Source organism: Oncorhynchus mykiss, chromosome 27 (genome assembly GCF_013265735.2).
Source record: "Oncorhynchus mykiss isolate Arlee chromosome 27, USDA_OmykA_1.1, whole genome shotgun sequence".
NCBI lineage: Eukaryota > Metazoa > Chordata > Actinopteri > Salmoniformes > Salmonidae > Oncorhynchus > Oncorhynchus mykiss.
In genome coordinates, this window is record NC_048591.1 from 23,621,953 (window position 1) to 23,645,552 (window position 23,600).

Here is a 23,600-nt window from a genome sequence, read left to right on the forward strand (position 1 = left end):
CTACTTTGAAGAATCTCAAATATAAAAAATATTTGGATTTGTTCAAAACTTTTTTGGTAACTACATGATTCTTTATGTGTTATTTCATAGTTTTGATGTCTTCACTATTATTCTAAGATGTAGAAAATAGTAAAAATAAAGGAAAACCCTTGAATGAGTAGGTGTGTCCAAACTTTGACTGGTACTGTAAATCAAACTAGAAGTTGAAATGAGGTCTGTGCCCATTGGGTTATTTTGGCCGTTGTGTGTGTGGTTGCTTACATTTGTCCTATTTCGAAGTGTTTTTTTGTTGTTGCATATCCCACTCTTCCTGAGACCCTCGGAGAGTGGGGTCATGGCCAGGGTCTGCCATTATCAACTTATTAAGTGCCTTGCTCAATGGCACATCATTGACAGATTTTTTCCACATTGTCGGCTCGGGGATTCGAACTAGCGACCTTAAGTTACAGTGTGTGTGTGTGTGTGTGTGTGTGTGTGTAATGCAGTGCGGAGTGGGGTCCACAAGACAGTGGTAGATCCTGGGCGGAGTTGCTGTAAACCTCTACCCTACAGAGCTTCCCGTCGTCGCTCACTCGACGCGCTCCCGCATTTTACCTGTTAGCCAAGCCAAGCGACAGAGCAGATGTTATACAACTGTAACTGAACACAGTTAGTGAATATCTCAGTATTTAACCCTGACCTTTACGGAAGGAAGTTAACTGATCGATATCAACGAACATATTATCAAACTTTAGGAACAGCGGAACAAGGATATCTGACATTTGCCAGGATGCACTTTTCCAGCTGTCTGTGTACCCTCCTCGTCGCGCTTGTCTACCAAGGTACTTACTGTATGTAGCCTAACATGCATCATATTTTACATTGTTTGAAAGAAAACTGTTACATTTTATCAACATTTTTTATAAAAACTTCATGGGAACTACATGGGGATTATGAGAATGTATACGACACATCTAAAGTGAAAATGCTTGTTATTCGATTAGCAATATTGATTTCCACGGAGGTTTGTGAAGACACATTTGTAGTTAGTTATAGTCATGGTTAGTGTTTTTTTAAACAATTATTGCACATAGCATAACAAACTGTGTAACTACAAGTTGAATAGTGCATAAGTGTGTACAGCCTCTGGCCACACTTCGTGTGAGTGTAGAATTGGTTTCGCCAGGTGATAGTGATGTGCTCTCAATTTGGGAGATCTGTCCTCTCATTTATTACAATACTTACAACAGTAAACCGAGTTTCACAAAGCAGCTGTCTAATGCAACACTTGATAAATTATTATGTACTGCTTAAATAATAGAAATATATGCCTTTCAAATTAGGAATGTGAGTGAATTACTATTTGAAATTTGGACCTGATTTGGTGCATAACCGAGTTGCAGTCAGATAACCTGCTATCTGACATATCTCATAGTAAGATGTTATTCCACACACCCTTTTCGACATTAACATGATGGATATGTGTTGTGTTCCTTCATGGAGCCCCATCCCGTGTATATTATACAGTCTATTGACCCAATAGTAGCTGAAATGATTTGAAGCCCCTAAGAGTTAAGCATTTCAGTGTTTTTGTCATGCTGAATGGGTTCAATTGAATGAATGTTGGAGATGGGTGGGGTGGTGTTATGGGGTGATTTCGTGATGAGTCAGTTCTAGGAACTGGGGGCAGGGATGATGGGGTATTATAGGAATGAGAGTGCTGTGTGTTGGGGGAGGGGGGTAACTACATCAGATGAGGAAAAATATTGAAATTTGGCTGTTTTACGTTCTGTACATTTCTTTAAAGAAATACTTTCCCCAAGCCAACAGGTACACACCATGTGTTTAAACATTCAGTCTCAACATTTAACCAAACTGCAGTGGAGCTCTGAATAGTCCACCGGGAGAGGCAAAGGAAACCTGGTCTCAGAGCATTTCGTAATATTTTGCATGTAAATCCGAGACACTCCATTTAGTATGATATGTTAAGTTTCGTATGTTATGTATTAATTTGTGTATGTCCATCACCCATTTCATTAGTTAGGCTAGGGGTTAGGGTTAGGATTTGGATTAGGAGTTAGGTTAAAGGGTTTAGGTTAGGGGAAGGGTTAGCTAAAACGGGAAAGGTTAGGGGAACAGTTAGCTAAGATGCTAAGTAGTTGCAAAGTAGCTAAAAAGTAGTAAGTAGATGAAAAATAGCTAATTTGCTATAATTAAAGACAACTAAACTAAAGTTGTCCGTGATGAGATTTGATCTTGCAACCTTTGGGTTGCTAGACGTTGGCGTTATACACCCAACCAACCACCCTCATTTTGTTTTAGTCTTAAGTAACTATGTGTCTTATGTAACCATACTATACGTAACATATCGTACTAATGGAGTGTCTCGGAATAACGTACAGAATAATACAAAATGCTCTGAGACCAGGTTCGGAAGGGAGGTGGGTGATCTGACTTAGGTCCTCCTCTGTCTGACACTGTTACATGACATGCCTGTCATTGTAAATTACAGTGTGCCTCACTTGTCACTGTCACCCACTCTCAGGTGTTTTTATTTGAACTAGGTGGAAAAAAGAGCATCCCCTATGACAATAGCATGTCACGTGTTGACAGTTTTTCTAGTTGGACTGTATGTTGTAGCTCCGTTGCCAGTTGCCACTGGTTTTAATTTGGTTTATAGCCCTCCACACCAACATTTGATGAGTAAACATGATGCTGGCACACAGGCCGTCCTCCATAAATGGTGAAACCATGTGTCTGTTTGCTTGTTCTATGGAGAGTTGATGATAACTTTTCAATGTGCTGGTTACTCATTACACCTTCATATGCAGTCTCATTTTAAGAAGCACTAGGCAACCATCTAGTTATCTATCTTCATCAAATCACAGAATCCCGTTTAATCTATCACCATATGCCTCATTGTAAATGTTGAATTGTAGGTTTTAAACTAAGTGCTCTGTTTGTGAAGGTAGTATTCAGAATAGACACAATCAGTCAGTAATTAGATACACTGTTGATCTTTTATTCCAAAAATTATCCTCTGGCAGGCGGTTCAGGTCAATCATGACCAAAGCCTCCTACCACCTGAACAGTTTCGTTCCCTGGGCTGTGTCCCTCACCAACCGGCCATCTGGCCCATAGTAACTAAAGGACTGTGCACTCTATGCTGTACACAGCTACTGTATCTTTGAATTGTACACAGAATAACTGCACTATTACTGCATTTAGATACAGTTGAAGTCCTATGTTTACATACACCTTAGCCAAATACATTTAAACTGAGTTTTTCACAATTCCTGACATTTAATCCTAGTACAAATTCCCTGTCTTAGGTCAGTTAAGATCACCACTTTATTTCAAGAATGTGAAATGTCAGAACAATAGTATAGAAAAATCGATCATCACATTCTCAGTGGGTCAGAAGTTTACATACACTCAATTAGTATTTAAATTGCCTTTAAATTGTTTAACTTGGGTCAAACGTTTTGGGTAGCCTTGCACAAGCTTCCCACAATAAGTTGGGTGAATTTTGGCCCATTCCTCCTGACAGAGCTGGTGTAACTGAATCAGGTTTGTAGGCCTCCTTGCTAGCACACGCTTTTTCAGTTCTGCCCACAATTTTCTATAGGATTGAAGTCAGGGCTTTGTGATGGCCACTCCAATGCCTTGACTTTGTTGTCCTTAAGCCATTTTAACACAACTTTGGAAGTATGCTTGGGGTCATTGTCCATTTGGAAGAACAATTTTAACTTCCTGACTGATGTCTTGATGTTGCTTCAACATATCCACATCATTTTTCTTTCTCATGATGCTGTCTATTCTGTGAAGTGCACCAGTCCCTCCTGCAGAAAAGCACCCCCACAACATGATGCTGCCACCCCCGTGCTTCACGGTTGGGATGGTGTTCTTCGGCTTGCAAGCTTCCCTCTTTTTCCTCCAAACATAACGATGGTCATTATGGCCAAACAGTTCACTTTTTGTTTCATCAGACCAGAGGACATTTCTCCAAAAAGTACGATCTTTGTCCCCATGTGCAGTTGCAAACCGTAGTCTTGCTTTTTTATGGCGGTTTTGGAGCAATGGCTTCTTCCTTGCTGAGTGGCCTTTCAGGTTATGTCGATATAGGACTCATTTTTACTGTGGATATTAGAGGTCGACCGATTATGATTTTACACCGCCGATGCCGATACCGATTATTGGAGGACAACAAAAAAAGCCGTTACCGATTAATCGGACGATTTTTAAAATGTTTTTGTAATAATGACAATTACACTAATACTGAATGAACACTTATTTGAACTTAATATAATATATCAATAAAATCAATTTAGCCTCAAATAAATAATGAAACATGTTCAATTTGGTTTAAATAATTCAAAAACAAAGTGTTGGAGAAGAAAGTAAAAGTGCAACATATGAACATGAGAACATATGAAAGCTGGTGGTTCCTTTTAACATAAGTCTTCAATATTCCCAGGTAAGAAGTTTTAGGTTGTCGTTATTAAAGGAATTATAGGACTACTTCTCTCTATACCATTTGTATTTCATATACCTTTGACTATTGGATGTTCTTATAGGCACTTTAGTATTGTCAGAGTAACAGTATAGCTTGCGTCCCTCTCCTCACTCCTGCCTGGGCTCGAACCAGGAACACAACGGCCACCCTCGAAGCAGCGTTACCCGTGCAGAACAAGGGGAACAACTACTCCAAGTCTCAGAGCGAGTGACGTTTGAAACACTATTAGCGCGCACCCCGCTAACTAGCTAGCCATTTCACATCACATCGTTACACCAGCCTAATCTCGGGAGTTGACAGGCTTGAAGTCATAAACTGCAGAGCTGCTGGCAAAACACACGAAAGTGCTGTTTGAATGAATGCTTATGAGCCTGTTGGTGCCTACCATCGCTCAGTCAGACTGCTCTATCAAATCATAGACTTAATTATAACATAATAACACACAGAAATGCGAGCCTTAGGTCATTAATATGGTCGAATCTGGAAACTATCATCTTGAAAACAAGACGTTTATTCTTTCAGTGATATACGGAACCGTTCCGTATTTTATCTAACGGGTGGCATCCATCAGTCTAAATATTCCTGTTACATTGCACAACCTTCAATGTTATGTCATAATTACGTAAAATTCTGGCAAATTAGTTCGCAATGAGCCAGGCGGTCCAAACTGTTGCATATACCCTGACTCTGCGTGCAATGAACGCAAGAGAAATGACACAATTACACCTGGTGAAATTTCTCACCGATGTACATTTATCTCTAGGAGACAGAACGCGTCTCCTTCCTGAGCGGTATGACGTCTGCGTTGGTCCGATTGTGTTTTTACTATTGTACTATTGTTTGTACAGATGACCGTGGTACCTTCAGCCGTTTGGAAATTGCTCCCAAGGATGAGCCAGAATTGTGGCGGTCTACAATTTTTGTTGTTGTTGAGGTCTTGGCTGATTTCTTTTGATTTTCCCATGATGTCAAGCAAAGAGGCAATGAGTTTGAAGCGTCGGCTGGAGTGGTGTAAAGCTCGCCGCTACTGGACTCTTGAGCAGTGGAAACGCATTCTCTGGAGTGATGAATCACGCTTCACCATCTGGCAGTCCGACGGACAAATCTGTGTTTGGTGGATGCCAGGAGAACGCTACCTGCCCTAATGCATAGTACCAACTGTAAAATTTGGTTTAGGAGTAATAAGACCTGGGGCTGTTTTTCATGGTTCAGGCTCCTTAATTCCAGTGAAGAGAAGTTTTAACACTACAGCATACTAGATTATTCTGTGCTTCCAACTTTGTGGCAACAGTTTGGGGAAGGCCCTTTCCTGTTTCAGCATGACAATGCCCTCGTGCACGAAGCGAAGTCCATACAGAAATGGTTTGTCGAGATCGGTCTGGAAGAACTTGACGGCCTGCACAGAGCGCTGACCTCAAACCCATGAATTGGAACGCCGACTGAGTTCCACATATTTATTGCAAAATGAAACCTTAATGATGAATTGGAACGCCGACTGCAAGCCAGGCCTAATCACCCAACATCAGTGCCATGTTCCAACATCTAGTGCAAAGTCTTCCCAGAAGAGTGGAGGCTGTTATAGCAGCAAAGGGGGGACCAACTCCATATTAATGCCCATGATTTTGAGAATTGTTCAACAAGCAGGTGTCCACATACCTTTGGTCATGTAGTTTATATTCATTCTGATACTATAAATATTATTTGTGTCACGGTTGGCGTAAGGACCAAGGCACAGCGTATGTTGAGTTCCACATATTTATTGCAAAGTGAAACTTAAAGAAAAAAATAACAATAAATCAATAAACAAACAACTAAATGTGACTACGTGGTGCACATGCACAAACACAAAACAATATCCCACAAACACAGGTGGGAAAAATATCTACTTAAATATGATCCCCAATTAGAGACAACGATTACCAGATGCCTCTAATTGGGAATCATACAAAACACCAACATAGAAAATATAAACCAGAACAAAACATAGAAATATTAAACTAGAATACCCCCTAGTCAAGCCCTGACCTACTACACCATAGTGAAACAAGGGCTCTCTGTGGTCAGGGGGGGGGGGGGGGGGGGGGGGGTAAGGGGGGGTGACTAGTTTCGGTGGCGGCTCCAGTGCGGGTTGTAGCCCCCCCCTCCAGATCCCGGATCCGACCATTGCGCCAGGCTGAACGCCGTGCCTGGACTGGGCATTGGCGCAAAAGAAGGCTCCGGCCATGGAGCTGGGCACCGGCGCAGAGGAAGGCTCCTGCCATGGAGCGGGACTGGACATCGTGCCTGGACTGGCCACCGGCACAGAGGAAGGCTCCTGCCCTGGAGCTGGACTGGACACCTTGCCTGGAGGTTCCGGACCATTGACTGTCGCTGGAGGTTCTGGACCGTTGACTGTCGCTGGAAGTTCCGGATCGTTGACTGTCGCTGGAGGTTCCGGACCGTGGACCGTCGCCAGAAGCTCTGGACTGTGAACCATTGCCGGAAGCTCTGGACTGTGAATGCGCACTGGAAGCCTAGTGCATGGAGCCGGTACAGGTGGCACCGGACTGGTGACACACACTTCAGGGCGAGTGCAAGGAGGAGGCGCAGGACGTACCGAACTGGGGAGGCGCACTGGAGGCCTGGTGCGTGGAGCCGGCACAGGTGGCACCGGACTGATGACACGCTCCTCCGAACGCCTGCGTTGCCACATACTCCTAGCCAACTCCATTCTCCGATATCCCTCCTCACACTGTTCCATCGACTCCCAGGCGGCCTCTGGTACTCAACTTGGGTCGACCGACCACCTCTCTATCTCCTCCCAGATGTTCTCTGGCTCTTCCCTCTGCTCAGCCGCCAGCTCCATGTGTCCCCCTCCAAAAAATGATTGGGGTTTCTGTGGCCGCGGTCCCCGTCGTCGTCGCCGTCCTTCTTGCGTCCTCTGCGACTCCTGCCAAGGAAGGGTCTCCTGTCCTTCCATGATTTCTTCCCAGGTCCAACTTATTTTTCCCATCGTTGCACGTTGCTTGGTCCTTGGTTGGTGGGATATTCTGTCACGGTTGTCGTAAGAACGGGACCAAGGCGCAGTGGATGTTGAGTTCCACATATTTATTGCAAAGTGAAACTTAAAGAAAAAATAACAATAAACGAACAACTAAACGTGGTGCACATGCACATGGGAAAAATATCTACTTAAATATGATCCCCAAATAGAGATGATGAAACAATGATTACCAGCTGCCTCTAATTGGGAATCATACAAAACACCAACATAGAAAATATAAACTAGAACACAACATAGAAATATTAAACTAGAATACCCCCTAGTCACGCCCTGACCTACTACACCATAGCGAAACAAGGGCTCTCTATGGTCAGGGCGTGACAATTTGTATATTTGTTTACCCACTGCTCATTCTCTTATAGTGTTATTCTCACTCTACCTAGTTGTATATAATGTAGATAAACTTTGTTTAAATTCCTCCGTCTGTATTCTGTCTCTAAGTGTTGTCTATTACTAGCAGCACCATATCACCAAGTCACATTCTGAGTATGTGTAAATGTACTTGGTGATTCTGATTCTGTTGTTTTAGAGAGAAACAGACGCTCGAAAAAGCTACACCTGTTCAGGTTGTTAAAAGCAGTTCCTCCGGCTCAAACACTGAGAGCTGTGACACCCCCCCCCCCCCCCCCATGGAATAGACACCATTCAGTGTCACACCTGGTATTACTCGTCAAGCAAGTGGGGCTCTTCATTTGCTAAAGGACTACTCCGGACCCTGTTCTCGTGGGGACCACACGGTTTCATTGTCTGAGTGAAACCTCCTTGAAATGTATTCATCCACTTTCTCACTCTCCGCAACCAGTTTTTGTCATGACATTATAGATAAATGTTCAGATGACTGGTGCAGAGGAAGACTTGGACGATCTGTATTCTCAGTTTGCACTTTTGATTTTGTACCTGTTTATTTGTATGACTGTGCATTTCACGTCTTGTTTAGAGGTGGTTGTTCTATCTCCCATTGACTCCTTATGCAATGTGACCCTTCATGCAACATTTTGTTTCATGGATGGAAAGCACAATAACATGAATCTATTCATCCTTAATCGTAGATGTTTATGATCCAGATTCTATTTACAAAGCAAATTGTATGCAGGTGGTGCAAGACAGTGATATCAGATAATACAAATGTAATATAATTATTAACTAGATGTCCTACAGTGATATGCTAATTACTTGTTTTATGACAGTATTACAGGGCGGTGACATGTTAGAATATAACTTTTGTGCTATTAACCATGAGGAAAATGTCACTCTTCTTAGCTCTGAACATAGAGGATGTCACTCATGATGACATCATCATTTTGTACATTAACCTTCAATTTACAGGCCTTCAATCTGCAGATCATCTGCAGATATGATGTGAGAAATGTCATGATACTGAAAATATGGATGTTTTTAGTTAGTTATTTGTGCCTTGCATTACAGTATCGCCAGTTTGGTATACAAGACTATAGACTTATTCCTATGAGTGTCTTTCACGCCTTTTCTGAATTCATTTCCTACCCCTCATTTAGATATGAATTATTGAAAAGGGCCTCAATCACACATCATACCCAATAAACATACCCCTTTTATCCAGCTTTACAAATTCTCAACTCACACTGGTAGCTCTTAATTTCCTTCAAAGGCATTGCGGGACCGTCAATGTTGTGTTTGAACTGACATTTTATGTATGTCATAGGAAATTGCCATGAGCAATGTGTTAGAGTCTAAATTAGAGGTCGACCGATTATGATTTTTTCAACGCCGATACCGATTATTGGAGGACCAAAAAAGCCGATACCGATTAATCGGCTGATTTATTTATTTATTTGTAATAATGACAATTATTAGCACCCCCACAACATGATGCTGCCACCCCCGTGCTTCACGGTTGGGATGGTGTTCTTCGGCTTGCAAGCTTCCCTCTTTTTCCTCCAAACATAACGATGGTCATTATGGCCAAACAGTTCACTTTTTGTTTCATCAGACCAGAGTACATTTCTCCAAAAAGTACAATCTTTGTCCCCATGTGCAGTTGCAAACCGTAGTCTTGCTTTTTTATGGCGGTTTTGGAGCAATGGCTTCTTCTTTGCTGAGTGGCCTTTCAGGTTATGTTGATATAGGACTCATTTTTACTGTGGATATTAGAGGTCGACCGATTATGATTTTTCACCGCCGATACCGATACCAATTATTGGAGGACAAAAAAGCCGTTACCAATTAATCGGCCGATTTTTTAAATGTTTTTGTAATAATGACAATTACAACAATACTGAATGAACACTTATTTGAACTTAATATAATACATCAATAAAATCTATTTAGCCTCAAATAAATAATGAAACATGTTCAATTTGGTTTAAATTATGCAAAAACAAAGTGTTGGAGAAGAAAGTAATATATGCCAATATGCAATATGTGCCATGTATGTGCTATGTAAAAATGTGTGCCATGTAAAATATGTGCCGTGCAAAAAAGCTAACGTTTAAGTTCCTTGCTCAGAACCTGAGAACAAAGGAAAGTTGGTGGTTCCTTTTAACATGAGACTTCAATATTCCAAGGTAAGAGGTTTTAGGTTGTTGTTAATATAGTATTTATAGGACTATTTCTCTCTATACCATTTGTATTTCATATACCTTTGACTATTGGATGTTCTTATAGGCACTTTAGTATTGCCAGTGTAACAGTGTAGCTTCCGTCCCTCCCCTCACCCCTACCTGGGCTCGAACCAGGAACACATCAACAACAGCCACACTCGAAGCAGCGTTACCCATCGCTCCACAAAAGCCACGGCCCTTGCAGCGCAAGGGGAATAACTACTCCAAATCTAAAAGCGAGTGACGTTTGAAACGGTATTAGCGCACACCCAGCTAACTAGCTAGCCATTTCACATTGGTTACACCAGCCATTAGGCTGATAGGCTTGAAGTCATAAACAGCGCTGTGCTTGCGAAGAGCTGCTGGCAAAACGCACAAAGGTGCTGTTTGAATGAATGAATACGGGCCTGCTGCTGCTCAGTCAAATCAGACTTAATTATAACATAATAACACAGAATACGAGCCTTTGGTCATTAATATGGTCGAATCCGGAAACTATTATTTTGAAAACAAAACGTTTATTATTTCAGTGAAATACGGAACCGTTCGGTATTTTATCTAACGGATGGCATCCCTAAGTCTAAATATTGTTGTTACATTGCACAACCTTCAATGTTATAACAACTACTCCAAGTCTCAGAGCGAGTGACGTTTGAAGCACTATTAGCGCGCACCCCGCTAACTAGCTAGCCATTTCACATCACATCGTTACACCAGCCTAATCTCGGGAGTTGATAGGCTTGAAGTCATAAACTGCAGAGCTGCTGGCAAAACGCACGAAAGTGCTGTTTGAATGAATGCTTATGAGCCTGCTGGTGCCTACCATCGCTCAGTCAGACTGCTCTATCAAATCATAGACTTAATTATAACATAATAACACACAGAAATGCGAGCCTTAGGTCATTAATATGGTCGAATCTGGAAACTATCATCTTGAAAACAAGATTTTTTCAGTGATATACGGAACCGTTACATATTTTATCTAACGGGTGGCATCCATCAGTCTAAATATTCCTGTTACATTGCACAACCTTCAATGTTATGTCATAATTACGTAAAATTCTGGCAAATTAGTTCGCAATGAGCCAGGCGGCCCAAACTGTTGCATATACCCTGACTCTGCGTGCAATGAACGCAAGAGAAATGACACAATTTCACCTGGTTAATATTGCCTGCTAAACTGGATTAGTAGTTATGACTAGTGATTATGACTGATTGTTTTTTACAAGATAAGTTTAATGCTAGCTAGCAATTTACCTTGGTTTCTACTGCATTCGCGTAACAGGCAGGCTCCTCGTGGAGTGCAATGGTTAGAGCGTTGGAATAGTTAACTGTACGGTTGCAAGATTGGATCCTCTGAGCTGACAAGGTGAAAATCTGTCGTTCTGGCCCTGAACAAGGAAGTTAACCCACCGTTCCTAGGCCGTCATTGAAAATAAGAATGTGTTCTTAACTGACTTGCCTAGTTAAATAAAGGTATAAAATAAAAAATAAAAAAATAATTTGGAAATCGTTGTCCAAAAATACCGATTTCCGATTGTTATGAAAACTTGAAATCGGCCCTAATTAATCGGCCATTCCGATTAATCGGTCGACCTCTAGTTTAAATGGTTTCATTCTCTGAGGGTATCTCTTGATTTTCTCAGTCTTCCCAAAGTATCATTCATGTTCTGGGGGGAAAAATAAAATAACTTGTATATTTCGATAAGGGTCTTCTCGCTTTTGGCAATCTGGGAGCGGGAGGACATATTCATTCAAGTAAAGCAATTGCACTATTGTGGCTCTGCGTCTTTTTCATTTAATTCAGATTAGGGTCACAGAGACTAATTTAGTTTTAATCCACTTTGAGGCCTCTTGAGAAAAGGGGTGGGTCAAAGATAGAACCTATCCTTTTACCCAAATGCAGTGGATGAGGGTGAGCTAGCCAATAGGGCAGGGTTCCACAACTGGCGGCCCGCGGGCCAATTCGGCTGTCCCCAAATGACAACCCGTTTTGGTTCTGGGTAGAACCCTTTTGGGTTCCATGTAGAGGGGTTCTACATCGAACCCAAGAAAGGGTTCTACCCAGAACAAAAATGGGTTCTTCAAAGAACCCTTTTAGGTTCTAGATAGCACCTTTTTTTCTAAGAGTGTACCTGAGTGAGAATAGGATGTGATATGCACACGTCTAGCATAGTAGATTTATTCACTCTGGTTCACTCTGATTTATCCCCTGAAATGTTCAATTCTCAGTATTCCCTTAGTTTAGGGAAAAGTATTGGCACTTTCTGTTAAGAGCTCAGGATTCACTGACGTGATGTAAAATGTTTCCGCCCTACAGAACTGTAGTCAGGCAACAATGAGAACATGTAAGCCAGCCCAGAAAACAGTGTTTTTCCGTAATGTAAAAGAGAGTATTTACAGACTGGACACACACAGCGATAAGATGTACAGCTTTGCTTAGAGAAAATGAAAGGGCTTGTGTGGACAATGTAATCAGTCTCAAGCAATGACTCACCGGTGAAAAAAGTATGTTGTCTGCCTGTGACAGTTTTACACACGAGGGTATCAGTAAAACAGCCAAAGGAGTCTCAATTACACTAGCTAGTGTGATTGGCTCGTCCCAGTTTTAGAGAGGAGTGGGAGATACGTTCTGTTTCAACAGTCACGATTGAGATTTCCCCTTAATCTCCCCCTTATCCAGAAAACTCACAACTCGGTTTGTATTGTCACTGGTTAGACAGGTTATAATGGCCTGGGTGGGTTTTCATTAGACAGCTTAAGATATAGGACATGTTTTACATATAGATTACATTTCCAGTCACACATTCCTGCGTGAAAGCCAAAATGTTACAATTTTGTAGAAAGGCACAGAACACCCTGGTATTTCTTTGAATGAAGATGCCAGCCTTAGAGTCTCTATCTATTTCACTCCCCATTTTCTCACAGCAATCTTTCTTCATCATAGCACTTCTGCTATTCACACACAAAAAATGCCTTATTTGTTATATGAAGGGAGTGACTACATTTTCGAGAAAGCCTTAACAACAGGAGTGAAATGACTACAACAGCACTCTCTCACTAGTCCCGTATGCCGAAATGCACCCATTGAAATGCATGAGGATATCTTTGGTTTTGGTGAAAGCCTACAGCGCACTGAAATCAGCTCTGCCCCTGTTTTGGGACAAAAATGTGAGGTTGTTTCTCGCTTTTGTTATTCACACTATCCCTCCTGCTTTCTCTAGTTTCCTGCGGACTCCCCCCGACGGTATTGTGAAGCAAGTTTCTTTTGAAACAAATGCATGGTATGATGGTGACTTCTCCTGCCGACTCCTCTCTTTGTCATGAAGATGGAACAGCACACACCCCTCTGGGAGGGCATTGAGGATCTTCCCCCTGTTCGCCCACCTCTCATATGCGCAAGGCAAGCCAAGCCTACTGGGGGAAAGTAGCTCTGGTCCATATGAAAAGCTAATGACATGGCTCATCCGAATGACACAATGATCTTAGTTGAAATATTACATTGGAAAGCCGTAAGCTTTTTACTAGGTGTGATTTAATTAGAATAGTTCATTAGCTATACCATTAGCTGGATTGGTAGTCACACATGGTTCCCCAAGGACCCGCTCTTTTTGGCACGTGAGTTCTCAGAACTCATAGAAGATCATTTCTCTTCTTCTTCTTTTCCTCACATTGCCTGATGTTTTCTGAAAAGAGACAAAGCAAAAACAGTGTGTCCCATTATTGAGAGCCTATTAAGAGCCAGGGGAGCCCCAAGCACTAGGAACTTAACCTGACCCACTAAAGGTCAATGGGTAAACGGCCAAGATTTACACTCCCCATAAAGTGATTATATTGCCACATATTTACATGGGGTCAGGGCTGAAACGGATGGTACTATCACTCTGCAGTCCAGAGTGGTCTATTGTGATGACAATGGCATTGTGCTAAAGATAAAGCAGAAATTCGAAGCGGTGGGCAATAAAATGTCATGCAATTTTCCCTTTCACTTTTAAATCACTTTCTGTTTGGCCAGTAACGTCAGTAGTGACTGGTCTCTATTCAGTCCAATGTTATTTTGCCATTTTCAGCCATGAAAAGACAGTGTCATATTTAGTGTTGCTCCATGAAGAATCCTGCCCCAGGGATCCAAACAGAAGTGTTTTATGTCTGCATTTGACCTCAGTAGTCCCCCATTCTAGCACTGCTGATGTCCCTCATCTATCCTTCTGAGATGGCGGCACACTGTGGAGCCTGGAGCTATCTATGATTACATGCTGCTTCAGATGAACTTGCAGGAGTTGTCATTCAATCCCAGAGTCCCTAACTTTAAACAAGGGACAGACATGCAGTCACTGCATATCTCTGCTTTCTGGAGAATAAACACCTGCCATTTTTGCATGCCAGGGTATGTAAACTGGTAAACATACAGCACATTCACATGTCAAGAGTGCAGAGTGTACTCTTCCTTAGTTGCTTTGAAGCATTCTTTTAGGTCTTAAACATCTTGCTCAGGAAGTTTCAAATGCATGCTTCCTCTCATGCGTTGGATTCCTGGCTGTAAATCCCAGGTGGTAAAGGGCTTTGTAAAAGAGTGGTTTTTATGCTGAAACTTATCTGGCTGTGGAGCTCTCGCTGCCTGGAATTCAAAGTCTTGTATTAGCCTTGGATGTATGGAGTTCCTTCACCTGATGCGTACATGAAAAAGCCAGAACCAAGGCTTTTGTGATCATTTGTAACAATACATTTTAGTGAATATTTTATAGATTCTAAACAGAAAGCTGAATTCTTCCTTTTACCAAATGACAAAAAGTACTTTAAAAGGTTTGAGGTTGAGAACTAGATATATTCACTGGTCAGTCACTGGTTGATTCTGGTCTTAAGGGCGTGATACTCTTAAAACTACACAGTGAGCGAGAACTGCAATTTTCTGTTTATATAGAAGGTATATACAGTACAGTGTAGTTTTAGAATGAACTCTAAATGCTCTGAATTCTTCACACCAGCCCTATTATCTTAGATGTTGAACCATTTCACGTTTGGTGAAGTAAAATTATGCTCTTGCAAATGTGTCACTGTATGGACGCCGTTGATGATGAATGCCATGTAAAACTGGGTTTGATTAGCTAGTTGCTACTGTGCAGTAGTTGTATTTTAACACTTCCATTGTGTGTCACACCTGCTCCCGCTCTTCCACCCTGGCGCTCAAGGGCGTCAGGCTGGCCTACATTACGTACTCCTGCCACCATCCTTTACGCACACCTGCCTTCCCTCGTCACGCGCTTCAGCGATATTAGACTCACCTGGACTCACTCAATCACCTGTTTATTACCCCTATATTTTGTTAGTTCCCCAGCTCTGTTCCCCGCTGCAACATTGTTTGTCATATGTCCGTGTTACCTGTGTGCTGACGCTGTTCCTGTCTTGTTCTATGTCTGTTCCTGAATAAATGTCTGACTCCCCATACCTGCTTCTCCTGTCCGGCGTCGGCTCTTACAGTCAGACATTAGTGGGTAGGTGAAGAACCTCTTGTGCACTAATTAGATGGAGAACCTAATTGTCTAATGGGACCCATCTTGAGAGGTCAAGTAGCCCCATGCTCCTGCAGAGAATTCTAAAAAGTACTTTAACTCCCACCGGAGCTGTTAAACCAGGGTTTCCCAAACTTGGTACTCGGGACCCCAAGGGGTGCGCGTTTTGGTTTTTGCCTTAGCACTACACAGCTGATTTAAATAATCAACTAATCATCAAGCTTTGATAATTTTAATCAGAACCCTTGGGGTCCCCAGCACAGAGTTTGGGAAACACCGTGTTAAACCGTGACATTTTCCCACTCATCTTTCGAGACCGCTTAAGATGGAGCACAGGAATTTGCAATGAAACACTAGAATCTGCTCTACAATGATGGAGTCTTTTGCTTTAGAAAAACCCTTCATGTTAGAGAGAAGGAATAATGTTTTCTAAGGAATCACAAATAAATTCAGTTGCATAGTTCCGTGTCAAGTAAATGCTGCATTATTCGAAGTGCCAGCCCAGTATATGAGAGAAAAGGAATTGTAAAATAAACTTCGAGGTGTTTCATTTTGAGTAATGGAGGTGCCATAATCCATTATGAATTTGTTTGCGTTCTCCTCTGTAGTAGATACAGCGAGGAGAGGATATCGCTTTTCCTAATGTAATGATAGTGATTTCATTTAAATCCTCCGGGTTATGCAATAAGAGATTCTCACAATGGAAAATGCATAACAATTGACTAGTCATATTAGTTTATGTGTTGTAGGGATGAATGGGTATGGCATTCCCCCCCTCTCTCTGAAGAAATCTCTGGATTACCTATCCCATGCTCCAGGCCTTGCCACTGTGTGTTTGCCTATAAACAGATATGACACAGGCAATGCATCACAGCGGAGATCATCACTACCCCTGTCAGCCATCACATGCACATTTACCCATGACAGTAATGTCTCCAGATGTCCTCACCAGTAATTGGATCGCTTTGTCACCCTTCGGCACCAGACAGCACTTTTCCGGGTTCTGATACAGTGCCTTGCGAAAGTATTCGGCCCCCTTGAACTTTGCGACCTTTTGCCACATTTCAGGCTTCAAACATAAAGATATAAAACTGTATTTTTTTGTGAAGAATCAACAACAAGTGGGACACAATCATGAAGTGGAACGACATTTATTGGATATTTCAAACTTTTTTAACAAATCAAAAACTGAAACATTGGGCGTGCAAAATTATTCAGCCCCCTTAAGTTAATACTTTGTAGCGCCACCTTTTGCTGCGATTACAGCTGTAAGTCGCTTGGGGTATGTCTCTATCAGTTTTGCACATCGAGAGACTGAAATTCTTTCCCATTCCTCCTTGCAAAAAGGCTCGAGCTCAGTGAGGTTGGATGGAGAGCATTTGTGAACAGCAGTTTTCAGTTCTTTCCACAGATTCTCGATTGGATTCAGGTCTGGACTTTGACTTGGCCATTCTAACACCTGGATATGTTTATTTTTGAACCATTCCATTGTAGATTTTGCTTTATGTTTTGGATCATTGTCTTGTTGGAAGACAAATCTCCGTCCCAGTCTCAGGTCTTTTGCAGACTCCATCAGGTTTTCTTCCAGAATGGTCCTGTATTTGGCTCCATCCATCTTCCCATCAATTTTAACCATCTTCCCTGTCCCTGCTGAAGAAAAGCAGGCCCAAACCATGATGCTGCCACCACCATGTTTGACAGTGGGGATGGTGTGTTCAGGGTGATGATCTGTGTTGCTTTTACGCCAAACATAACGTTTTGCATTGTTGCCAAAAAGTTCAATTTTGGTTTCATCTGACCAGAGCACCTTCTTCCACATGTTTGGTGTGTCTCCCAGGTGGCTTGTGGCAAACTTGGATATCTTTAAGAAATGGCTTTCTTCTTGCCACTCTTCCATAAAGGCCAGATTTGTGCAATATACGACTGATTGTTGTCCTATGGACAGAGTCTCCCACCTCAGCTGTAGATCTCTGCAGTTCATCCAGAGTGATCATGGGCCTCTTGGCTGCATCTCTGATCAGTCTTCTCCTTGTATGAGCTGAAAGTTTAGAGGGACGGCCAGGTCTTGGTAGATTTGCAGTGGTCTGATACTCCTTCCATTTCAATATTATCGCTTGCGCAGTGCTCCTTGGGATGTTTAAAGCTTGGGAAATCTTTTTGTATCCAAATCCGGCTTTAAACTTCTTCACAACAGTATCTCGGACCTGCCTGGTGTGTTCCTTGTTCTTCATGATGCTCTCTGCGCTTTTGACGGACCTCTGAGACTATCACAGTGCAGGTGCATTTATACGGAGACTTGATTACACACAGGTGGATTGTATTTATCATCATTAGTCATTTAGGTCAACATTGGATCATTCAGAGATCCTCACTGAACTTCTGGAGAGAGTTTGCTGCACTGAAAGTAAAGGGGCTGAATAATTTTGCACGCCCAATTTTTCAGTTTTTGATTTGTTAAAAAAGTTTGAAATATCCAATAAATGTCGTTCCACTTCATGATTGTGTCCCACTTGTTGTTGATTCTTCACAAAAAAATACAGTTTTATATCTTTATGTTTGAAGCCTGAAATGTGGCAAAAGGTCGCAAAGTTCAAGGGGGCCGAATACTTTCGCAAGGCACTGTATACATACATTCTTCATTGATGTTCATGCTTCATACAGTGTTGTCTTATGTTGTGATCCCCACTCAGAATGTTGCTGTTGCTTGTTCTTTTGTCCGTGTGGACTATTGAGAGGCTGTTGTTCTGTACGTACGGAATGTTCTAGAGGAGGTTTTTCATTTGACTATTCAAAGTATGAGGATCCGGCCCAATTGCTCTCCAAGCCAACAGACTCTTTAATCAGGAGATGTTTGCTGAGGGGATTGATTTTGTTGGAAGGATATGAGTCATACAGCTGAAATGTTGCTTATCGACAGGCTTCTGTGAAGTTATTGTGTCTTTCTGCTGCTGGTGATAGTGAAGGCAACTCAGCTCATTATCAGGGGAATCTGCAAAGCTCCTGTTCAAAAGCACCAGTGTTGAAAATTGTTCTCTATAGACAAACAGGAGGGGATAATAGGGAAATACGCATAGCATGGCGCCAGGCTAAGTGGTTTAAAGCACTTATGTTGATATATGGCTGCTCTCGTGTGATGATAGCAGGAGAAAAAGTAATGGCCATCAAGTCATTTGTAGTAAAACTAATGAAAATATGTTACGCCTGAGAATGAATGCTCATAAGCAAGAGACATCGAAGTGAATGGTAATTTTCAATGTGCGATGACAGTTCTAACAATAGATTGATTTGAAGTTAAAATACAAGTGTTCAACTTCTTTCCTTTGAATCTGAAGAAGGTAACAATCTTACCAGATTATAACCTTTTTATACAAGTCCAGATTTAATGTTCTCTATCCCACACAGTATATAAAGTGTATTAATTGTAGTTTTATAATACCCCTGTGTTTTCAAGCCTTTGAAAAAGGTGTAATTGGACGGCAGTCTGCAGTGAACTTACATAAGCAATTTTGCTTGTAATTGTGAAGGGAAGTGTCGCTGAAGTATGCCATTTTCTTGAAGAGCTTGAATGACATTTGAATGTATGCAATTTCTCATACATTTTTGTGGCAATGCCACGTTTTATAATAATGGGTAAAAGGCAAACATAACTCTTGTTGTGTACTGTATGTAGTAGACTTACCATTTTAGGCTTACTGGAATCCCGACAAAATCACAACACAGAAATTATTACAAATGGCGTGCGCCTAGCATGCGCCATTGCGCGCATGTTGATTTTGTACCCCCACACCAGAAACGATCAGGACAAGCAGGTTGAAATATCACAACAAACTCTGAACCAATTATATTAATTTGAGGACAGGTGGAAAAGCATTAAACATTTAAGGCAATTTAGCTAGCAAGCTTGCTGTTGCTAGCTAATTTGTCCTGGGATATAAACATTGGGTTGTTATTTTACCTGAAATGCACAAGGTCCTCTACTCCGACAATCAATCTATATTTTCTGTACAGTTGCCTGTTGGGGAACCGCTTTGCATTGCACACTTTAATTGAAAAACACATCTGCAGGTATTAATACCTACTGACCCCAAGCTGTATAGCCTGTATCATGCTCAACCAGTTTGAAAAATACCATCGTTTTTTGTCAGAAGTTGTAACTGTCGCCCTTTGCCAGCGAGGCCGGGCGTGGAGACAGTGAAAGTCTTGTGTTTTCAACTCGTGCTGTCCTGGAGGGATTCATGTTAGTCAGTGGACTGTGTACTCAGTCTGTTATTGGACCTACACAGCGTTCTTTCTCTCCTTAATCTCTGTGTTTATCTCTCTGAGGGAGTGGGGGGGGGGGGGATCTCTACTCTAGATGCATGGCTCAACATTGACCTTAGGGTCAACAGGCAGAACCTTTGGCAGCCTAGCCCAGAACCTTAGAATGGCTGTTTGTGACCTGGGGTGGGCTCTCCTTTGAGGAAGGTGGGTCATTATTTGGTGTTGGTGACATGCGGGGCCAGCACTGCTCATCAGTGATGGACGTCGGTCACACCTGTCCCAGGTGAATTACTACACACAAATCTTACTCCCCAAGAGGGATATCTTTCACTCATAATCCAGCTAAAGAATAACACATTCTCGAGTGATGTTCGTTTCTCTTCCAAAGAGTGTGCCAAATCCCAGCCAAAGAGTGTGCCAAATTGTCCAGCACATTGGATGCTACTTCCCGTTAAACGCTTTATTTGGTTAGTGCATCTATAAATTCTCTACAGACTATCAGTAACATTTTAACTAACCATCTACTAACCCTAGCTTTAACCCTAACCGTAACCCTTATCCTAACCCTAAACTTCACCATAGCCCTAACCTTAACCCTTACCCTAACCCTTATTCTAAACCTAACCCTAACCTAAGCAAGCAGTTGCTTATCAACAGATAGTTTGTTGATAGTATTACCATCTGTAGAGCATTTGGACTATCCATTTTCTAAAGCAGAGTAAACAATATTATTTCTGCAAGGAAGACACTCAAGACATATGTTCCTTTTGGAATTGATAGCAACAGTAACTAGGAACATGATATCCCCCTCGTAAATCAAATCAAATGTAACACAAGAAAATAACAATAACGAGACTATATACAAGGAGTACCACTACCGAGTCAATGGCAGGGGTACGAAGTAGTTTAGATAAATGAGGTAATACAGTATGTACATGTAGGTAGGGTTAAAAGTGACTAGGCAGTCATGATATATAATAAACAGAGCGGCAGCATATGTGAAGAGTGTGTCTTTGTGTGAGTGTGTGTGTGTCTGTGGCGTCAATATGCTTGTGTGTGAGCATATGTAGTGTAATTATGTGTGTTGGAGTGTCAGTGTAGTATGTGTGAGTGTGTGGGTAGAGTAGTGAATGTATCAGGTATCAAGGGAAGACCCAGATGCAGACACGTCGAATTGACAATGGTTTAATATTCCAACAGGGGCAGGCAATAGACAGATCAAGGCAGGCAGGGGTCAGTAAACCAGAGGTGGGGCAAAGGTACAGGTTCGGCAGGCAGGCTCAGGGTCAGGGGCAGGCAGAGTGGTCAGGCGGGCTTAGAGTCAGGACAGAGTCAGGACTGATACCCCAGGGAACACTCAAACGGATATAGGCCCATGGCAGAACAGGGAAGAGTGTTGCGGGCGTACTCAACCCACACCATCTGCTGGCTCCAGGAGGTGGTGTTGGCAGAGACCAGGCAGAGCAGAGTAGTCTCAAGATCCTGGTTGGCTCGCTCCGACTGGCCATTGGACTGTGGGTGGAACCCAGAGGACAGGCTGGCCGACGACCCAATGAGGGCGCAGAATGCCTTCCAGAACCGGGACTAGAACTGAGGACCCCGGTCAGAGACCATGTACACGGGCAGTCCATGGATCTGGAAGACGTGCTGCACCATGAGCTGGGCCGTCTCCTTGGCTGAGGGTAGTTTGAGGAGAGGAATGAATTGAGCGGCCTTGGAAAACCAGTTGACCACATGGCACTGTTGCCCTCAGATGGGGGGAGACCCGTGATGAAATTCAGGGATATGTGGGACCAGGCCCGGTAAGGGACAGGCAGTGGTTGCAGAAGATCAGCTAGAGCTTGCAGAGGAGTCTTATTCTGAGCACAGACAGTGCAGGCGGAGACAAACGCAGCAACATCCGGAACCATCGTATGCCACCAAAAGCGTTGTCGCACGAAGGCCAGGGTGTGACGGGAGCCTGAGTGGCAGGCAAGCCTGGAGGAATGGGCCCACTCCAGGACGGCAGAGAGGACAGCATCAGGCACAAACATCTGATTACCAGGGCCTCCCCAAGTTTCGACTGGGACCTCTGCGCCACCCAGACCTGTTTACCTATACCCCAGTTGAGTGCTGTCACCAGGCACGAGGTGGGAAGGATGGTCTCGGGCTCTGGGGTGGTACCCGTGGGGCTATAGCGGCGGGACAGTGCATCCGGCTTGACATTCTTGGATCCCGGCCGGTACGAAAGGGAGATGTTGAACCGTGTGAACAGCAGGGCCCATCTGGTTTGCCTGGAGTTGAGGCGCTTGGCGGTACGGAGATACTCCAGGTTCTTGTGGTCGGTCCACACGATGAATGGGTGTTCTTCCCCCTCCAGCCAGTGCCTCCATTCCTCCAATGCCATCTTCACCGCAAGGAGCTCACGATTCCCCACATCGTAGTTCCTTTCTGTGGCGTTGAGGTGGTGGGAGAAGGCAGTGCAGGGATGTAACTTGAGGTCCCGGACAAAACGCCTGGACAGGACCGTCCCCCACTCTGACATATGAAGCACAGGGGATTCATGGGGAAGATGGGCGAAACCTGAAGGGGGGTGGAGACAATTACAAGGACAGGTGAAACAGATCTGGGTGTGACAGAGTGTGCACAAAAAAAAAATATATTAACTCAGCAAAAAAAGGAATATCCTCTCAATGTCAACTGCGTTTATTTTCAGCAAACTGTAAATATTTGTATGAACATAACAAGATTCAACAACTGAGACATAAACTGAACAAGTTCCACAGACATGTGACAAACAGTGCATCTTCTCCTCATGGACTGCACCAGATTTGCCAGTTCTTGCTGTGAGATGTTACCCCACTCTTCCACCAAGGCACCTGCAAGTTCCCAGACATTTCTGGGGGGAATGGCCCTAGTCCTCACCCTCCCATCAAACATGTCCCAGACGTGCTCAATGGGATCGAGATCTGGGCTCTTCGCTGGCCATGGTAGAACACTGACATTCCTGTCTTGCAGGAAATAACGCACAGAATGAGTAGTATGGCAGGTGGCATTGACATGCAGGAGATGCATGTCAGGATTAGCCTGCAGGAAGGGTACCACATGAGGGAGGAGGATGTCTTCCTTGTAACGCACACCATTGAGATTGCCTGCAATGACAATAAGCTCAGTCCGATGATGCTGTGACACACTGCCCCAAACCATGACGGACCCTTCACCTCTAAATTGATCCCGCTCCAGAGTACAGGCCTCGGTGTAACGCTCATTCCTTCATCGATAAACGTGAATCCAACCATCACCCCTGGTGAGACAAAACCGCGACTCTTCAGTGAAGAGCACTTTTGCCAGTCCTGTCTGGTCCAGTGATGGTGGGTTTGTGCGAGGATCTGCCTTACAACAGGCCTACAATTCCTCAGTCCAGCCTCTCACAGCCTATTGAGGACAGTCTGAGTACTGATGTACCATCCTGGTGTAACTCAGGCCGTTGTTGCTGCCATCCTGTACCTGTCCCGCAGGTGTGATATTCGGATGTACCAATCCTGTGCAGGCGTTGTTGCACGTGGTCTGCCACTGCGAGGACGATCAGCTGTCCATCCTGTCTCCCTGTAGCTCTGTCTTAGGCATCTCACAGTACGGACATTGAAATTTATTCCCCTGGCCACATCTGCAGTCCTCATGTCTCCTTGCAGCATGCCTAAGGCACGTTCACGGAGATGAGCAGGGACCCTGGG

General features: G+C 43.2%; 1 protein-coding gene across 3 annotated transcripts in view; it reads left to right on the forward strand.

Moving 5' to 3' along the window:
* Nucleotides 1–514: 514 nt before the first annotated feature.
* The window catches only part of LOC110507804 (CD166 antigen homolog A), a 71,794-nt gene continuing 48,708 nt past the window's right edge, over nt 515–23,600 (forward strand). The window contains exon 1 of one of the 3 annotated variants that reach the window (XM_021588080.2): nt 515–821. In XM_021588080.2, coding sequence (XP_021443755.1) covers nt 770–821 — 52 coding nt within the window. In that variant the 5' untranslated portion in view covers nt 515–769. Of the gene's footprint in view, nt 831–23,600 lie in introns of all 3 variants that reach the window. The other 2 variants (XM_021588081.2, XM_021588079.2) reach the window with 2 other exon arrangements.